The sequence below is a fragment of the Varanus komodoensis genome, unplaced genomic scaffold (assembly GCF_004798865.1).
Source record: "Varanus komodoensis strain SLA01 unplaced genomic scaffold, ASM479886v1 scaffold28, whole genome shotgun sequence".
Taxonomy (NCBI): Eukaryota; Metazoa; Chordata; class Lepidosauria; order Squamata; family Varanidae; genus Varanus; species Varanus komodoensis.
The window spans coordinates 9,843,834-9,861,877 of NW_025335727.1; the positions used below are offsets into that span (position 1 = coordinate 9,843,834).

The window sequence follows — 18,044 nt, forward strand, 5'->3', positions numbered from 1 at the left end:
CCAATGCATGTGTCACTGTCATTAGGCAGTCTTCCTTCAGGTAGGGGTACAGCTGATAGATTAGTTGAAGCTGAAGGAAAGTGTTCCTTGCCACTGCAGTCACTTGAGCTTCCAAGGGCAGCTCCGGGTTGAGGAGCACTCCCAAGCTGCAGACCCTGTCCTTTAGAGGGAGTGCAACCCCATTCAGGACAAGATCCAAGTCACCTACCCAGGAGTTCGAACCACCTACCAGCAGGACCTCCGTCTTGTCTGGATTGAGCTTCAGTTTATTGGCCCTCGTCCAGCCCATTACCTCGGCTTGTTCTTCTGCTGTGCAATTTGGCCTTGGGCTTACATACTTTTCCCTTCCCTTTTCTAGTGCAGCTGAGAGGAATAGCTCAACAACCTTTGCTTCCAATTTTAAACTAACTGAGGTTTACTGTTGGGTCTGAAAAGTGTAGGATGAGGAAGAGGAGAAGGGGCAGAGAGAGCATGCCCCAGTGTTGGACCTCAGGTCTGGGGATCAAATCTGGCCTACCTGGGGACCCATTCCAGCTTTCCCAGATGTTCATGCCATGGGCCTTGCCTGCTTTCTTCCCAGTGTCAAACACTTGGTGGCTTTTGCATGTGTTGTGTTCCTTCCCCAATGTCTAAACTATTGAAATGCCTCTTCTAAGACTTGTTTACTGGCTTTAACTAACATGAAGCCTCTCCTAAATGGCTCCTAAGGCTTAGTTTCTAGCTTTGAGCAACATAAGGATCTTCTGTTTTTAGCTTAAGCTAAAATATGCTGACCAGTGGGGGTTTTTGGCCCTGTTCCTTTTGCTTTCTCTCCCACCGACTACTAGAGTGTGGGCTCTGAGTCCCTCTCTGAAACTGAATTTGGCCCTCAGGCTCAGAGAGCCCTCAGGCTCAGAAAGGCTTAATACGTCTGTGCTAAACCATGGTTTGATGTAATGTCCAGTCCAGAACGTTGATAACACATGAAACTAGGGTTTCCTGCTCAAGCCAAAAATATCAAAGCAGCTGCTCAGATAAGTGCATCCTGTGGTGTGTCCATTTCTTTGTTCCTTGTAGAGCCAACATGAGGAACTAAAGAAGCAGCACTTGGACTTGGAGGAGGAACACAGGAGGCAAGGAGATGAGTTCAGCAGAGCTGTCAACGATCACAAGCAGAGATATGTGCAGTTACAGCAAGAGAAAGAACAGGAACTCTCCAAACTGAAGGGTATAGCACTGGATTATTTAATTAACTGCTGGGGATGGAAGAAAGCAGCCCTCCCTTTAAAGTTTATACCTATATTGGCCTGCACTAGCTTTCATCAGGTCTTGGGAGCAAATATTTAATAGCTGCATAATTTGAATTCTCCTTACATAGTCCAAATCTGTAGGATCAATTTTTGTTTGCCCTGAATTTTTAATAGAATCGATGTATAATCTGCGAGAAGAGAACAGGCAGTTGAGGAAAGCCCATCAAGATATTCATACTCAGCTACAGGATGTGAAGGTAAGATCCTGCTCTCTCAAGACAAGGGAAAAAGGAAACAAATCCCTTTTTATTCAAATGTTATTTTAATTCTTAATATTATTTATTCATTTTATTCTTTGGCCAGGGTGACTTAATTTATATTGTTAATTTATATTGTTTTATTGAATTTTATTTAAAATAAATAAATAAATAAATAATAAATAAATAAATGGGAATAACAATCCTATGACTGAGAAAATAAAATTGTTGATTGATTTTACATTAATTATATCCCTCCTTTTTCCTGCAAGAAACTCAAGGCAGCTTACATCACTCTCTTCCTCCCCACTTTATCATCACAACACCCCTATGAGGTAGGGTGGACTTAGAATCTGACCAGCTCAGAGTCACCGAGTCAACTTCATGGCTTGGAACCACTACGCTACACATTTCTGTGACCCCTTTTCTACCAACACATACATTCATCCAAGATAGCTCTGGAACATATGGCTATCAATAGCAATTAGGCATACAGCTAACCCATGTTTGTTTGTTTATTTGTTACACTTTTCTCAGTCTTATCCTGAGAACAGCCACCCTGTGAGGTAGGTGGGGCTGAGAGTCTGTGACTGGCCCAAAGTCACCCAGTTGGCTCCATGGCTGAGCGGGGGCTCGAACCCAGATCTGATCCCAGCCCTGCACTCTTAACTGATACACCACACTGGCTCTCCAGTGATCCATCGGGTGAAGAACAAGGGATCCTGCCAACATGATCTTGTTTTGAGTGCTCTGACTTCCTCTCACAGGCTGCGGAGGGAAAGGGACTAGCTGAGCACATACCCTTTCTTTCCCAGCATGGCAATTCTTTGGGAGATTATTGATTGCTTCTCATTCTGGGGCGGAGATTCCAGCATGGTAAATAGTAAAAAGATAAAACAGATGTGTTAAAACAGAATCAGTAAAAGGCAGTCAGTTCTGGAATACTTCCTGCAGAACTGTGTTTTCAGGAGGCACCGAAAGGCAGAGTGTTCCAGAGGAACAGAGTTAACACATAGACAGCTTTTCTCTGGGTGGACTCCAGTGGGGTCAGAGGCCCACAAAGAACCTCTGTGAGCTTGCCATCCCCTAACTGAATGACTAGGCAGGCTGGTAAGAGTGAAGGTGCTCTCTCTCAGATGGTACATCCAACTTGTTGCTTCCCCCACATATTTGTAGTATCCTTTTTTTCTGGCATTTCTTCACAGCAGTTTAATTTCAATTGAAGCTGTGATTCTTGATTTACTTTTGCCCCTTCAGTTTTTACGCCTAATACTGAACTGCAGAATTGAAGGCACATCTGGAATCAAAGGGCAAAACCTACTGAGACTGTCTGGACATGCTCAGTTTACAGTGAATGACACATGGAGAAGTGCAGGATTAGCTACTGCCCATCTTGTGTTGAGATCAGTAACAATTGCGCAAAAGAGGAATGTGGCGGTTTCATGCATCCAGAAGTGCAAATGGGGCTCCTGAGATGTCCTGTTCAGTTGAGTTCAATTCAGTTGATGGAGCAACTTGACAGCCATCCCTGTGGATTCACAGTGGTGCATTCTCTATTGGAATGATTGGGGAGAGTGGGCAAGTTTTTGCAGGCACAAAGAATTGCTCATCTGGAATGCAGATGTGTTTTTCCTCAAGATTGTATGTGAATCATTAATGAACATTTTAGAGTACTTAAACTATGAACTTAGAAATCTTTTAATTGGGAGACGATCAATGACCCACATTTACTTTTTAAATTGCAATTGTAATTACAGTTGTACAATGTCTAGTAATCAAATATCACATTTATGTAATACAGCACATATAAATGCATATTAATCATTTTGACGATACGGTGCACGTTAATTTTCACCCTAAAATAACCAGTGTTAAATTGCTCAGTCTTAGTGCAAACTAAAATTCATCAAGTTTAAGTTAATTGCAAATTTTCTTTCTTCTAACAATTACTGTAAAAAATGAAGCAAGTATATATTACGTGATTCATGACAATATCAATATTGTACGTCATCTTAATAGTTTCCAAAGGGACTTAAGTTCTTGTAAAATTCCTCCTTCTATTTATCCATGTCTTTAAGTTGAATAAAATCAAAAATCTGAGCTTTATATAGTAAGGGCAAACCTCTTTAGTAATGAAACTATTATTATAAGGTAAAGATGGGGCAGTTCTGGTTCTGCAGATGTTTTGGTCTACAGCTTCCATCTCCCTCAGCCAGCATAACAAGAGATCAGAAATAATGGGCATTGTAGAACAAAACATTCAGAGGATCACAAGTTGCCCTCCTATTTTGAAAGGAAAAAACAAATATTCAGAAAGATGGACCCCTTTTTTCTATCTATCAGTGATAGCTTTTGTTAAAAACAGCTTTTTCAGTGGTGGCACTCCAGGGCCATCCCCAAGACCTTCAATTAGCGCTTTTCCTGTAGTCCTTGTGTAGCCAGGGGAAGACGTTTCTGTTCACCTAGGGCCTTTAAATAACCAGGTCTGTAAAATCTCTGTGTTTGAACACTGATATAGTATAAGATTTGTTTCAAGCTCATACCTTACAGTGCTTTTGATTTATATTGTTCTGTGTTCTGTTTTGTATTCCAAGTGATTTGTATGTTTGTAAACCAGCTGTAGAACATTATACTGTGGTGAGGGGTAGCCTAAAATGTTGAAAACAAACTCATAAATATACCTTACTTCCCTCAGTCCAGAGCTGTGCAAGGGAAATGCACACAGGCTTGTAACCAGGCTGCAGTACATGAGCACATTTCATTCCATTGCGGTTCACCCCAACCTTAACCATGGGTAGCAGCATCAAGATTTCCCATTTAACCAGGTTTGAACTGAGTTAGGAACTCTGATTGGCCTCAACTGTGACTGAAGCACATGCTGATTTGACTTTCCCACATTCGTTGTATTTCAGCCTGGAATTGAAATAGATTTTATTGACATGGTTACCACTTGATGTATACAAGAGAATCAGCACTGTGAAGGGGAAAGATAATTGTTGGGCCACAACAGTTAGGTAAACAAAAACAAGCTGGCACTTATGGGTTGCAGTATTCACCCCCTTTGCTGTGAAATAAGCTCTGGTAACAGCCCACAGCCTCCAGAAGTCACACGGTGTAGTTATCTGAAGGGAGGCCACCTGTGAGCAATTGCAGTGCCGCAGGTTCTCTGATCCAATGTGCCAGTTTATGGAAGGCCCCAGAGTTTGTTGGAGAACATAAGAGAAACAGCCTCATAAAAACCAAGGAGCCATCAAAATAACTTTGGCATAATGTTGTGCTGGAGCAGCAATGAAGAGATAGTATTTAATCACTTGGTTAAAGGGCAGGCGATGAATTAGCTGCTCTTTAGTCAGTTGGCAACCCATTCATTCATTCACTCATTCATTCATCATGTTTATGTGCCACTTTTTCCCGCAAGGAGCCCAAAGCAAGTTACGTAATCCTCTGACTCCTCTTGTTCTTCTGATCCTCGCCACAATATTTTTGTGAGGTGCGTTAAGCTGAGAGTCACTGACTAAGTCAAAGTCACCCAGTGAGTCTGGCTGAATGGGGATTAGAGCACACATTCCCTGAGTCCCAGCTGCATGCTGGCCACTACACCACTTTGGGCTTTGAGGATTATTTATATAGTCACTGCAACTCTGCTGCCTTTCTGAAGCCAAACGAGGTGGTTTACAAAAGGTTCAGGTTCACCTTGCTGAAAGACGCTTGGGATCAAATTTGATGCGGTGTTTTCTTTTGTATAGCTTCAGCACAAGAATTTACTCACTCAACATGATCAGCTTGTAGTGACATTGGAAGAACACAAGAGTGCGCTAGAAGCTGCACAGGTCAGCCAGGAAAGTGGGTTTGCATTAGCTTCCACTTTTAACAAATGGCATTTTGCTTTTTAAGGCTTCTTACAAATTTCCCCTTTCTGTCTGCTGACCATAACTTCAAGCATGCAAGCTTTCTGTGTGCAGGGATCTCCAGTTAACATCCAACTTTTCTCTCGCACAGAGAAATGCATGCCTGGAAGGATTTCTTCTAAACCTAAATGATGTTGTTTTTGTTCTTTGGCAGTTCTATTATAGAACTGAATGAATGTGTATGGATAAAAGCTGCATTTCTCTTTCCTTTCTAGGGGCTACACACTAAGTTTTCAATAGTTTTTCCCTTCTTCTATGAAGTTTCTCTAGCTCAGATCTTCTGTTATTCATGGGGGAAAAACAATATATGTGTGTGTGAATTCTTCAAAGAGTACTGCTGTGGTTCTGAAGGCAGACTTAGTCATTCAAAGTGTGAATACACCTGTGATCAGCGGTCCCTATTGGCTGCAGGGGTGTTGAAACTTTTTCAGCCTGAGGATTGAAATCAGGTTGAGAGGGTCTCATGGGACCACATCCAACCTGACCAGGGCCAAAGCAAAAGGGCTGGGCTCAAAGTACTAGCCCATTCTAGCTTCTTTCTGCCAATCAGTAAGAGGTATTTGAACTTTTAGATGGAGAAGGATATGCAAAAGCCCAGAAAACTGAAGGATTAGTGGCTGGGAGGAAGGGGCAGAAGAAGGCTACACGGTTATCTGGGGAAGCCCAAGCACCAGATTGGAGCCTCAAGGGAAGCAGAGTTGGGCCCGGGCTTCTTGTTTTACACTCCTGATCTGTTGTATTGTACCTCTTCTTTCTTCCAAGTAGCTGAGGATTTTCATTTTATTCTCAAATAGCTCACGAGGTAGGCAAAGCCTGGAAATAGTGTCTGTGATCAGCAGCTGGAGTTGGACGAAGGAGTTTGTTAGGGATTGGTCACCCTCCTTGGAGAGATGCAGAGGCTTGTATCTTTGTTGCCAGCTTCTTCCCCTTTCTGGGCAACTGCTGAGTCATAAATTCACAGCTGGATTTTGACTCCATCTTCCCAAGCAGATGCTTTGGCTCAAGGAGAACTCTGATTAAAGCCCTATGGTGGTCCAGTGGGCCTTTGCCTGGGTCTGCTGCTGAGGTTGGAAGAGGAAAACTAGGCGCTGAAGCAGAGTCTGAATGTGGTCAGAGAGGTTTTGGGGGCCTGGGCAGGTACTTTAAGTGGTTCTTGGATGTCTTGGTGATTTCCAAGGAGTCCCATGCCTTTTCCTCAGAGTGGTCCGCCAATGTCCTGCATGGCTGGAATCCTGGCAGAGAACAGGTTGGCCTGGTAACTGGTGACATGGCAAGATTCTGAACTTAACCTGCACAGTATAGCATGTAGCTTGGATTCCTCGCCTTCCTCGTTGTGAGTGTACAAGCAGGGCAGTCATCTGCAGTCCTCATGAAAGCTTTTCTTTGCTTGATCCCCAACCAAACGTTGGCATGGGGAATGCAGTGATAGGAACACAGGAAGGTGGCTTAGGCTGAGTCGGGCATTGTACCATTCAGCCTTGTACTGGCAGAAGCACCCCAGGATTTCAGGCAGGGATTTTTCCAGTCATTCCTGAAAATCTTGGGAATTGAAGCTGGGAATTGGTGTTGTTATTGCAAGGAGCAGGGGATGCTGGATGCAGCAAGAGCTTGCAATGCATTGGAAGATGCTTTTTGACTGAGATGCAGTTGCTGTGTTGGGAGACAGAAAATAATTTGTATGAGATATTTATTTATTTGTTACATTTACATCCTGCCCCATTGCCTGCAGGATGTCTGGGCACTTTACAATTTTAACAATACAATTAGTATAACAAGATACGTATTTCAAAGAGGAGAAAAAGTGGTATGGTAGAAACCTTGTGTGCATTCCAACGATCTTCCCTTCTCCTGTCCGCTCATAGTTTTTTGTGCAACACCCATTTCACTATAGACAGCACTGGCTTGGTTCATATGTAATGCTAGTTCATGGCTTAATTTGATCCATGGTTTGCTGCCTTAGCTAGGGTTTGCCTCGCAGATGATCAAGTTTTGACTTCATTACTCAGTCATGGGTTGTTTGTTTCCCTCTTCTCCTGATCTCTTCCTCTATAACAACTATATTTGTACTGTTATTGTACCGGCTTGTAAGAGAGGCTGACCATTCCTCATTAGCTTGGCAGAAGGACCCATGGGCAACTGATGATTCTGGGTAACACCAGCTCATGGCATAAGCAACTAGTGGTTTACAACCCAGCAACAATACCTGGACGTTTTTTCTAGGTTGCTCATAGTTAACAAACCATAGCTTATTAGCATGACTGCATTCACACATTATGACACCTCAGAATGCAGCAACACAAAGCATGAGTTATCTTTATGCAGGCAAGGTGACCAACCCATTTTGCTTATATTGATAATCTCAATTTTTAAATGGGTTTATTATAAATGGATACATTTGGTAGATTCCAGGACATTGGGGTGTTTGCGTTTATCAAATGTTTGATGCAGTTTAACAAAAATAAATGCTATTGTTGTTTCTAGGGATGTGAAAGGAATCTGATAGAGGAGAAGAAAATCCCATGGATTTTTTATGATTGGGTACCCTGGATTCCAGTTCATCAGCCCCATGCCATTGCTGAATCGAGCCAGTGTGCCCACTTTCATCTCTGAGATGCGGCATGATTTGGGCATTTTTAAAGTATATGGTAGTTTGCCCAAATCGAAAACTGAAAAGTGTGAAGTGCTTGCACAATGCTGTTTGCACATAGTGCTCTAGGACTATCTCATTTTCAGTACCTGTTTTACACAAGAGAAATTCACAAATCATCTTAGAGACAGAAGTCCATGAAAAAATGCCTGCCTTAGCCTGCTTCCAATCTTCAGGTTAGCAGTGGGCAGCCAATCTAACTAGCTTGAATGAGCAGGATTTCCAGCATTGGCCCATGCCCAGTTGAGCCTTATTTATTTATTATATTTATACCCCGCCTTTTTCCGTTCAAGGCAGACTACATAAGTCTCCTTCTCTCATTGTTATCCCACAACAGCAACCACTCTGTGAGGTGGGTTGCATTGAGAGTCTGTGGCTGGCCCAAAGTCACCCACTGAGCTCCATGGCTAAGCGGGGACTAGAACCCAGATGTCCCAAGTCCCCGTCCTGTATTCTCAAGCACTACACCGCACTGGCTCGGAACACCCTTCTGTTGTTTGCCCACCATATCACAGTGTCATGGCCCAGTAGCTATCCTAGACAAGGCTATAGTTAGTTTAGTGAGCTTCCCATGCAAGAACAGCGTGCCCGTTTTCCAGATCATTGGATTTCATAAGATGTGGCTTACGGACTTCCCAGAGGCATCCGGTAGGTCTCTGTAGGAAGCAGGATGTTGTACTTGGAAAGGTTTTTGGTTTGATCCAGCAGGGCTCTTCTTACATTCTTAAAAGTGAATAGATTTATTAAGAAAGACAAGCCGCTTTTCTTACAAGTATCTGAACAAGTGCATGAGATTAATTCTAATCTTCTCCCCTTTTCGGTATGCTTTTAGTTCACAGAACTTTCTGTTTATTATTTTCTTTTTAAAGGGTTGAAAAAGAAATGTAGTATTTCATTGCTGACAGTTTGTTCCTCTTCTGCGTGGCATGGAAAAAACTAATCCCATTTCTGGGCTGAGGGGATTTTACGCTAGACTTTGCATGCCTGCTGTAATATATTAAATGGGTGCACTCTGGCACATAGAAACACGTAGCTGTTTTAGCACACGGGTGTTTTTGATCTGATCAGCATGTTTACTTAAACTACCCAGATAGACTTGGAGCTGACAGCATCCCAGCAGATCTTAATAGGAAGCTGTTCATCTGCCAGTGATATCTAATGGTTGCATTTGAATTCTAGTCCCAGGTGGAGGAATACAGACAGTTGAAGGACACCCTGAAAAAGATGCCTAGTTTCCAGAATCCAGAAAGTTTTCTGCAGCCGCACAGTAGCCTGCCGGCGACACCAGCACCTTCTCCACCAAGTGACTCCAAAGCCCATGGCACAGATGCAACTGAAGAACAAAAGGAGGTAGTAACACCTGGCTGTCAATTATACATTTATACAGTGCTTCTTGGGTGTCCAGAATGCTTTACTTGATCTCCAGAATCCTTACAACAAGTCTGCAAGGTGGATCGGTACTGTCACTGGTGTGTTGCAGATGGGAGGCTGAGAGAGGCTGCAGGCGACAACATCAGGCTTCACATTAAACTAGTGGAGAAGACCTACTTTCTCCCCATGGGGCCAGAACACTCCCAGGAAAGCCCCCTTGGTGCAGGCTGAATGCTGTCAATGGTTGGGGCCAGACCCCCAAAGGGCTAGCATGCAGGTCCCATGGTTGTCCTCTTGTCCCTTTCCTGACCAGGGAGAACATGGACTGGGCAAGGTGCTGCTCCAGATTGCCAGCTGATCCACAGCCAGCTCTGATTGCTCCCTACCATCCTCTTGGCAGTGTTTGCAAGATGAAGTATTCAGGCACATGGCTTAGTTGGGACTGAGAAGTGTGCATCCCAGTGGCTGTGGAAAACTAACAATGTGGGGATGATAGAAAAGGAGTAGGAGAGAAAGCAGTGAAATATTCTGGAAGAATTCTGGCCAACTGAGACCCTGAGCAAGAGCTCTCCAAGTTGTCACAGTCAGTTACAGCTCCTACAGTTATCATACTTGGTGCTGAAGGTGTTGAATCTCATTTAACTGGTGTGGTCCTGTGGTGTTAACTCACAAGAAAAAGAACCACACCAAACATGCAATTAGAACAATGTCCAAATGGTATAGTGCAAATACCAAAATTCAAAAGTTGTGGCATTGTTGATCTGGGGCAGAAAGGGGCCCCACTTGACAGAGTGGCTGGGTTTACATAACATGTCCATCCATTCTCAAGGCTGAGTATGGGTTGAATGGGGATTCTTTTTGGGCCCTGGGTTTTTGTGTTGCGTAAATCCATCCATACTAACAAACCATGGTTTGTTAATAACAAACAGTCCACGGTTCAAAAACTCAAAACAAGCCATGGCTTCTCTTTGTGGGTTGCTTGTACTTAACAAACCATGAATTGGATTCACACCATACAGCAACCTCCAGTTCAAAAATAACAAAAAAATGTGGCTCAGTGACAACCTATCAAGCCCATACTCAACCTTGAAAATAAATTGTTGTGTCAAGTGAACCCACTAGTGTGTTCTAAAGGGACTACCATAATCTCAAGACAGGCCTAACAGTTTGTCTGCTATTCAGCAGTGCTTCCCATTGCTTTCTCATGGTATCTTTCATATGGCTGCATGGGAATGCTGAAGGAGATGAGTTTTAATTGAAAGCCTGCTTGATTGTAGCAAGAACATGTAGCCATTGGCAAAGAACAGACAATCCAATAGTCCGCAATACAAGATTTAGGAATAACTGCATTCATTAGTATAGGGTTAGCTGACCTAGAATTAGTATGAAAGGATCAGTATTTTGCTGCCTTAGTGTATGGCAAAGGCCACAGGAGTGATTCCTTGTTTTTTATAAACACTGAAAATCTCTGCTTTTGCCAAATACCACATGGCTATACTTTAAGCAAGGCAAAGCAGCTTTCAGGCTTCAGCTGTCATCTTTTTGCATTGAGCAAACTTTGGGTGAGATGAAGTTTGTAAAGTTTGTTTGTTTGTTTGAACATCAAACATTAATAAACAAAGGAAGAATAAAGGACAATGACAGGTTGTCTCCGAGCTATGAAAAGTAGCTCTTGGCAGGGAATGTTGATGTGGCTTGGGAAAAATGGATTCTGAAAACATCACTGATGTGGGATGAGTGTTGCAAACCAAAACCCATAGGCAACACAGAGGTGCAAGATTTGCACAGAAAGCTGAGCTCTAGCCAGTATTTCTGAATCAAAATAAGTTGGCTTGACTTCATACACAGATGTCTCTTGCTTAATACCCTTTGGCTTGATGACTGACTTATTCTTGTTCACAACTGCATGTGTGAACTGTCTCAACTAGAATCCTTGTGCTTGAAGATCATGAGAGGAGAAAACTCTGGCTTTGGTGTGTGATATCAGAGCAAAGGATGAAGGTATGAAGCTGGCTGAAGCTTCTAAACCATTTTCAAAGGCAGTCCCAGGTCCTATTATGGATAATCTCGGAAGAGTGAATGTATTTATAAAGTTATTAGATTTATATCCCATTTTTTTCCAGTGAACTCCAAGCAGTTTGCTTGATTCTCTTCCTCCTGCTCCCAATCTTATCCCCACACCAAACCTATGAGGTAGGCTGGGCTGAGAGTCTGTGACTGGCCCAAAGCCACCCAGTTGGCTCCATGACTGAGCAGGGATTACACCAATAATTTACAGCCACTAAATCTCATATTGTACAGTGTATGGTTAAGCCCATTTGAGAATTGGCATGATATTTGAAACCGGCCACCCATATGTCATATTTTGTATGATTGCAGACTGCGCTGAATGGTGAAGAACCACTACGGGGAGAAGGAACCAGCAAGGGAATCCAATTGGAAGGAAGAGAAGAAAGAGTGGAACCATTCCATCCGGGCAAAAATGCACCGGAGGGTCATGCACCTCGGGAATTAAATATTCAGCAGAAGCAAGAAGCAGGAGAGGATGAAGAAGAGGAGCAACATGTGGAGCAGGTTGCAGAGGAACACAAGAAGGAGCTTGAAGAGGAGGAAATGGAGCAAGCTGGGCAACCTGAACGCTTAACGGAGGATCTTGACCAAGCTCCAGATGAGCATGAATGGAAGGAGAAAGAGCAGACTGAAGAAGAAACCAACATGCTGCATGAACACAATCAGTCAGAGGTGGGCTGTTGTCTCTCGTTTTCTTAGCTCTCTGTGGGTGAGTGGGCACGGGAGAGAGGTGTGTAAGTGACATCACAAGCATAGTGTAGAGGTTAACTTGGAAATAGATCCTATTATGTTCTATGAAGCTACAACAGTAAACGCACTGATAAAAGCAGGGATGAGTGACTTCAGAGGTTGAGGAAGCTTCATTGTCCCTTTAGAACCTTCTGGGGCCTACACCCCTCCATAGTGGTGGAATCCCAGAGGTTCTGCTGAGAAGCAAGGCATGCTGGATTCACATACACTTTGTTTACCTGCAGAAGCACTCGGGTTTTGGTTAATGGACCTGGCAGGGCCCACAGAAACTAGTGGGGAGCCATAGGTAGTCCATGAGCTTTCCTTTGCCTGCCCTGCTTGCTTAGATGGAAACTTGTTGCTTCTTCAATATGTTCTTTAGGGTTGTAGCTTGAATGACTTACACAGCAGAGGGAGCTTAAAACAATCTAACCCCCCCCCCCCCCGCTTTATAAAACAGAGCAAGAAAGAAAGCTTGAGCAACTTGTTGCAAGTTGTTTCAATTTCAATGATTATACCCATTCAAACTTGGAAGCATTTCCAACAGAATAGTCATATCTCATCCTGGAACAATGGAATTTGAAGGAAACCTTCAGATACTACAGAGAGAACAGCCCAGTTTTGCATGGCCTGAGTTTGGAGGATAATGCTTAAACTCTTGCCATTGCATTTTAATTTTTGTATTCTTTTGCACTTCAGTAGGATATATCCGCCCCAAGAATCCTTTTCATCCTTCACATTAGAAACATAGAAGCAGAGTGAGTCAGAAGGGGCCTCCTGAGCCATCTAGTCTGACCCCCAGCTCCAGCTGGCTCCGCTTATGACATTCTTAGAACTGTCACCCTGGACAATACCTGGTTTGAGATCTGACTATGATGCAACTAAAAACAGAAGCAGAAACATTTAGCTAGCTTTAGATCATGGGTAGCCAACTCAAAGTATGAATATTTTAATGGGTAGAGGCAGTGGGAGCAGGAAGGTCTCTGGGTTTGCCTATAGGAATGAGGCAGATCTACCGTCGTTCTGTCTCCTGATCCCTGGGCCAGAAGACTCAGCAAACCCACCTCAGATTTTGCATTCATGTTCATAAGTACTGTATGGTATTAAGGGCAATGGCATCATTGGGGAGGAACCTTAGAATCCATGCCATGCATACATGAGTTCCCGGTTTGGCACCTGGTATTTTTTGATAGGGCTGAGAAAGACCCCCATCTGAAGCTATGGAGAGCTGTTGCCAGTCAATGTACACCAGCCTGCCCTTCCCAGTTCCACTACAGCCTCCACCAAGCACTGCCAGCCTGGGTTTTGGCTGGGCTGGGGAAGACTGCGTACACTTCACTGAGCCACATGATTGAGTGCATGCCTACTTCCACTCTTCTTCCCTGTCTTTGACTTGTGGCATTCCTGCCAGCAACCCCTACTTTAGTAGACCTAAGGCACAATCCTGTGCATGTTTAGAAAGGAAAAAACGATGCCTACACTTCCCAGCATGCTTCCAGAATATAACTTGCTGAGGTATACTGGGAATTGTATGTCATTCTTTCTGACTAGGATGCACTGGATCGCACCCTTAATCTACTTGCATCTTGTAATCAGGGATTTATGGGAATTTTCATTTGAGGTTGCAAATCTCTTGAAAATGCCCCATTTGCCAACTTGCAAGGGATGGGAGCACATTTTCACTGATGGTGTTTGGAAATTCCCAAACACTCGTTCGGAAAATATGTACTTGAACCAGCTTTCTCCAAATGCACAACTTTCTCAAAATGAGTACCTTTTCAATCAACCTCACTTTAGTCTATGGGAAAAATACGTGCCACTTTAAAAATCTGAGCAAATTTGAGAATAGTTTGCACTATTTTTCTGTTTACTAGTCATTCATCTTGTGCTGTTCCACTGAATGCAAAATGGACAGCAAAACATGAGTACAAATCAACGAGAGATGAGCAGGGAGTAGATTTTTAGAGCATCTTTCTGAGCTCAAACATATTTAATTCATCCATTCCTACTTGCAGCCCTGCTAAAAATAAAAGCTGCCATTATGAAGGAACCCATTTGACATTTACCCCTGGTTGACGGTGTATCTATGCTAGCCCTGGAAGGCCCATCATTTAGAGTCCAAAGCTCTGTCTTTCCTCTATCTGGCTGTGTCCTAATATTTTGACGGGCTCTTTCAGTCCTGAAAGTAGCGTGCCTCAAGGAGCTGAGGTCTCATGGGCAGAGTACATGCAGGTCATGTTTTGTGTCGAGCTGTAAATAGAATTGCAGAGAGATGACTCTGCCTTTTGGGTCATGTCTCAGGGGCACCACAATGTACTGCTTCATGTGGTGTCAGCCTGGAGCCCTGTTGAAGCTTATGCAACTTAGGGGGACATCCCATATTTCAGGCTTCATTAGAAATTGTGGAAGGTTTGGCTGACGTTTGAGTTGCTAGGTGAAATGGCTTGCCCCAGGGCTCTGACCACCATTGGTGGCTTTCTTAGGAGCAGCCTCCAAAATTTTCCACCGTGGTGCTATCAGGTCAAACATACAGCAGCTGCGCACATGTGAATTTCTCTGTGTGAAGCGGCATGTGAGCAAGTGTGTGTGCAAGTTCAAGAGCGAAGGGGAGAAACCTCTTTTGGACTGGGCATCTGCTTGTTGCCATCTGCTTCTTTCTTTCGGGGTTCCCTTGAAGCCTTTGTAGAAGCAAGGGATTTTACAATTTGGAGAAGGGCTGGTGCTGGAATCCTTGAAGCTCTGCCCCATTAATGATGTAATGAAACAGAGTCTCAGATGAGCAAGCAAGTACTGTTTTTATCTCATTGCATTTTTATTGTCCCTCATTGCCCACCGTTCAAGAAACCAAGGATGGTACAACTCAGCCTTCCCTCACTTGATCTGCACAACAGCCCCTTGAGGCGCCTTAGTCATATTGGCCCAAGGCAACCAACACGCTTTGTGGTGAACTGGATTCTTTGCCTGGAGCTTTGCCTAGAGCAGGAGAAGTAGGTGTTAGCATTCACCCTGCCGCTTACTGGCGATTTTGCATGGGGTGCCACACCTGGCCGTTTCTCCTTGCAGTGAGTGGAGCAGGAGGAGTGCCTGCTTTGAGTCTGGCATCCTTCCTGACCTGCTCTTGGTCCTAGAGTTGAGATATCAGTCCAGGAGTGAAGGTATTGCTTTAAGTTCTTGTCTCCCAGCTGTGTCAAATAGAGCTCAATAGAGCAAATGCAGGGCTCTGATCTGGATCCGAAATGGAGGACCCTCTGCTTCCCCCAGCTAGGATTATGATCTGGATTGAGGACTCTATGGCTATTCTAGAGTAAAAATTGAAACAAAAGCAGTAACACTGCTAGATATACCCTTAAAGTAATGTCTGTTGTGTCCCTCTCTGTAGCAAGGCTCATTTCTGAGCACATAAATAAATGATCCATCTTCTAACATCCTCCATGGAGCAAGGAACCCTCAGGGGCTTACTCATCAGCCCTTAAAACATGTGATCATTTCTTACCTTCTGTCTTGTATTCCCAGTTAGGGCAAATGAAATAGTCTAACAGGTTTGGTCTGTTGTGCAGTTCCGGGGAAGGAGGATCGGTTTCCTCCCAACTTTTCTGGCTGCTTTTGCTTACATATCTTTGCCACACAACTGCCAAGACTATTGGATCCCTTTTGCTCAAGATTTTGGAAGACAGGAAGTTGCTGGATACTTCATCCCACTTTTTTGATTGACCATGGCTGTCCAGGTCTCAGGCAAAGGTTTTTCTTTGCTTTAGTCATGTATCTTCAGCTCTGTTGCCTTTTTATTTTTAGTCTAGGGGAGGCTTAGATGGCCAGAGCTAGTTCTTAGAAACCTCCCCCACCCTATTCTAAGGTCCTGGTCTGCATGGGGGAGGGCTACACCCACTCTAGAGTAAAAATAAAAATGAAAGGACTGCAAGACACACATGCCTGTTTTGGATTATGGACTTCTGCATGTAAACACATGTGGTCTCCTACTGAGCGGCACTCCCTTAGTTTGTGTTTAATCAATATGATGTATCTTTCTCCAAGGAACCTCCAACAGCCAAGACCGTAGCAAGGTTCAAATCAGCCTACGAAGAACAGCTGGAGCAACAACGGTTGGCCGCCCAAAGAGCAGAAGAAGCCAGTCGGCTCCGCGAGCGTCAGGAGTCCTTGCATCAGGGGCGGCTGCAAGAGCAGCTGCTACGACAGCAGCAGCTTCAGGAGCGAGAGCTGACGCTACGGAGACAGGCAGAGCAGGACGAAGAACAATTCAAACACCGCCTAAGGTTATCTCTTAAAATGAACTTTGAGTGCCTGCCAGTCTCTCTGAGAAGAGAAAGTCATTTCGTGTCTGATTCTTGGAAAATAACAGGAACTTCTAGAATTCTGGTATCTTTTACAGCCTTCACAGGGCTTGAGGTGGTGCTGCTACTTTGGAGTCAGTCAATATACTCCTCGTGTGGGGGGTTCCCTCTGGCATACCTCCACATTATCCCTGCCAGACCATAAGCCCCGGGCTAGAGGCACGAATGAGGTCTAAGATGAGCATCACGGATCTCTCAGCAGGTTTGGGTCATGACCGCAAGCTTTTAGAAAGTGGCATTCATAAGGGCCATCAGCCCAAAGCAGTTTTTTCAAATGTCTGTCTACAAGATACTGTACATACCAGATTGTCTGAAAATGAATGCCTACCTTCCTCATGCTGAAGCCCATGGAAGTGACTTCCTGGGTTCAGCTGGAATACTGGCTGTTGGAAGTCTTCTTTCCCATGCTCCTTTCAAGCAGATCAAAACAAGAACCTTCTAAGTACAGTCTTCAGTATGTGAAAGCTGGCAGTTAGGCTGGCTTTGTGATGCAAAAGAGTATTGCAGAAGCCATTAAGAAAAGATGCCAGCAAGTTAGGAGACCAACTATCGGAGAAATAAAGCTCTTGTTATGAAGACATTCCAAACTAGACCCCTCTCCTCCCTTTTCTGCCAAATGGAGTTAGCTCCACCCTCGGGGTGGCTCCCACTGCTTCTGGGCTAGACTGTGGGAGTGCCAGACTGTACTTCCAAGATGTCCAAGGATATCCAATATCCTTTCTTGGGCTTGGTTGCCTTCTAGGCAGGATAGAAAAGCCTGGAAAGGGCAACAGGTGTATGCAGAGCATCCATCAGTGAAGAGCATCCTGGAGCAGGCAAAGGCAATAGCCCGGTGGATCCTTGTGGGATGCAGCATGGCAGAAGCAGAGTGGAAGCAGAGTGGAAGGGCAAGAAGCCAGAAGCAGAGGAGGGGCCCCATCAGGAAATTTCCACCCTCACTAATGCTCCACCTGCAACACAAAAGAGGTTTAAAAGGAGTTCTTAGCCAGTCAAAACCAAAAAAAGGGAAGAAATGGATAGTATCAGTGCCCAGTTTTTATAAAAATGAATGGTCCTTATCAATCTGAAATAACCCCTTCCTTTATTCTTTTCAGTCATCAATCCCATTATGACAACCTGGATCAGGATGTTGTACAAAGAGAAAAAACAGGTACCCAGGAAGAAGAAGAAGATGACGACAGTAAGTTATTAATTACTCATCCCACATCTTTTAAAATATAATTGAAAGTATAATTTTAAAGCATTTTAATTGGTACATTATATCCAAGATGGATAATGCTTAGCTTGGCTTATTACCAGAGCTGTTGGTCCCTGGTCTGGAACTAGCTGTGATGCCTTGATCCATCTTCTTGTGCCTTTACTTTTCACTGTATCCCTGATCCTGTGCTACCTGAGCATGCCTTAAATTTTACTCCAATTCCATGTGGGAGAGGCTGTCTCCTCTGACTTCTGCAGCCTTTCTAAATGTGGGAGGAAATGGAGAG

General features: G+C 44.0%; 1 protein-coding gene across 2 annotated transcripts in view; it reads left to right on the forward strand.

Moving 5' to 3' along the window:
• The window catches only part of GOLIM4 (golgi integral membrane protein 4), a 62,764-nt gene that overhangs the window by 28,230 nt on the left and 16,490 nt on the right, over positions 1 to 18,044 (forward strand). Inside the window, exons 5-11 of one of the 2 annotated variants that reach the window (XM_044434418.1) lie at positions 1,057 to 1,207; positions 1,404 to 1,486; positions 5,233 to 5,316; positions 9,221 to 9,391; positions 11,792 to 12,154; positions 16,244 to 16,482; positions 17,655 to 17,740. In XM_044434418.1, coding sequence (XP_044290353.1) covers positions 1,057 to 1,207; positions 1,404 to 1,486; positions 5,233 to 5,316; positions 9,221 to 9,391; positions 11,792 to 12,154; positions 16,244 to 16,482; positions 17,655 to 17,740 — 1,177 coding nt within the window. The remainder of the gene's footprint in view (positions 1 to 1,056; positions 1,208 to 1,403; positions 1,487 to 5,232; positions 5,317 to 9,220; positions 9,392 to 11,791; positions 12,155 to 16,243; positions 16,483 to 17,654; positions 17,741 to 18,044) is intronic. The other variant, XM_044434419.1, reaches the window with a different exon arrangement.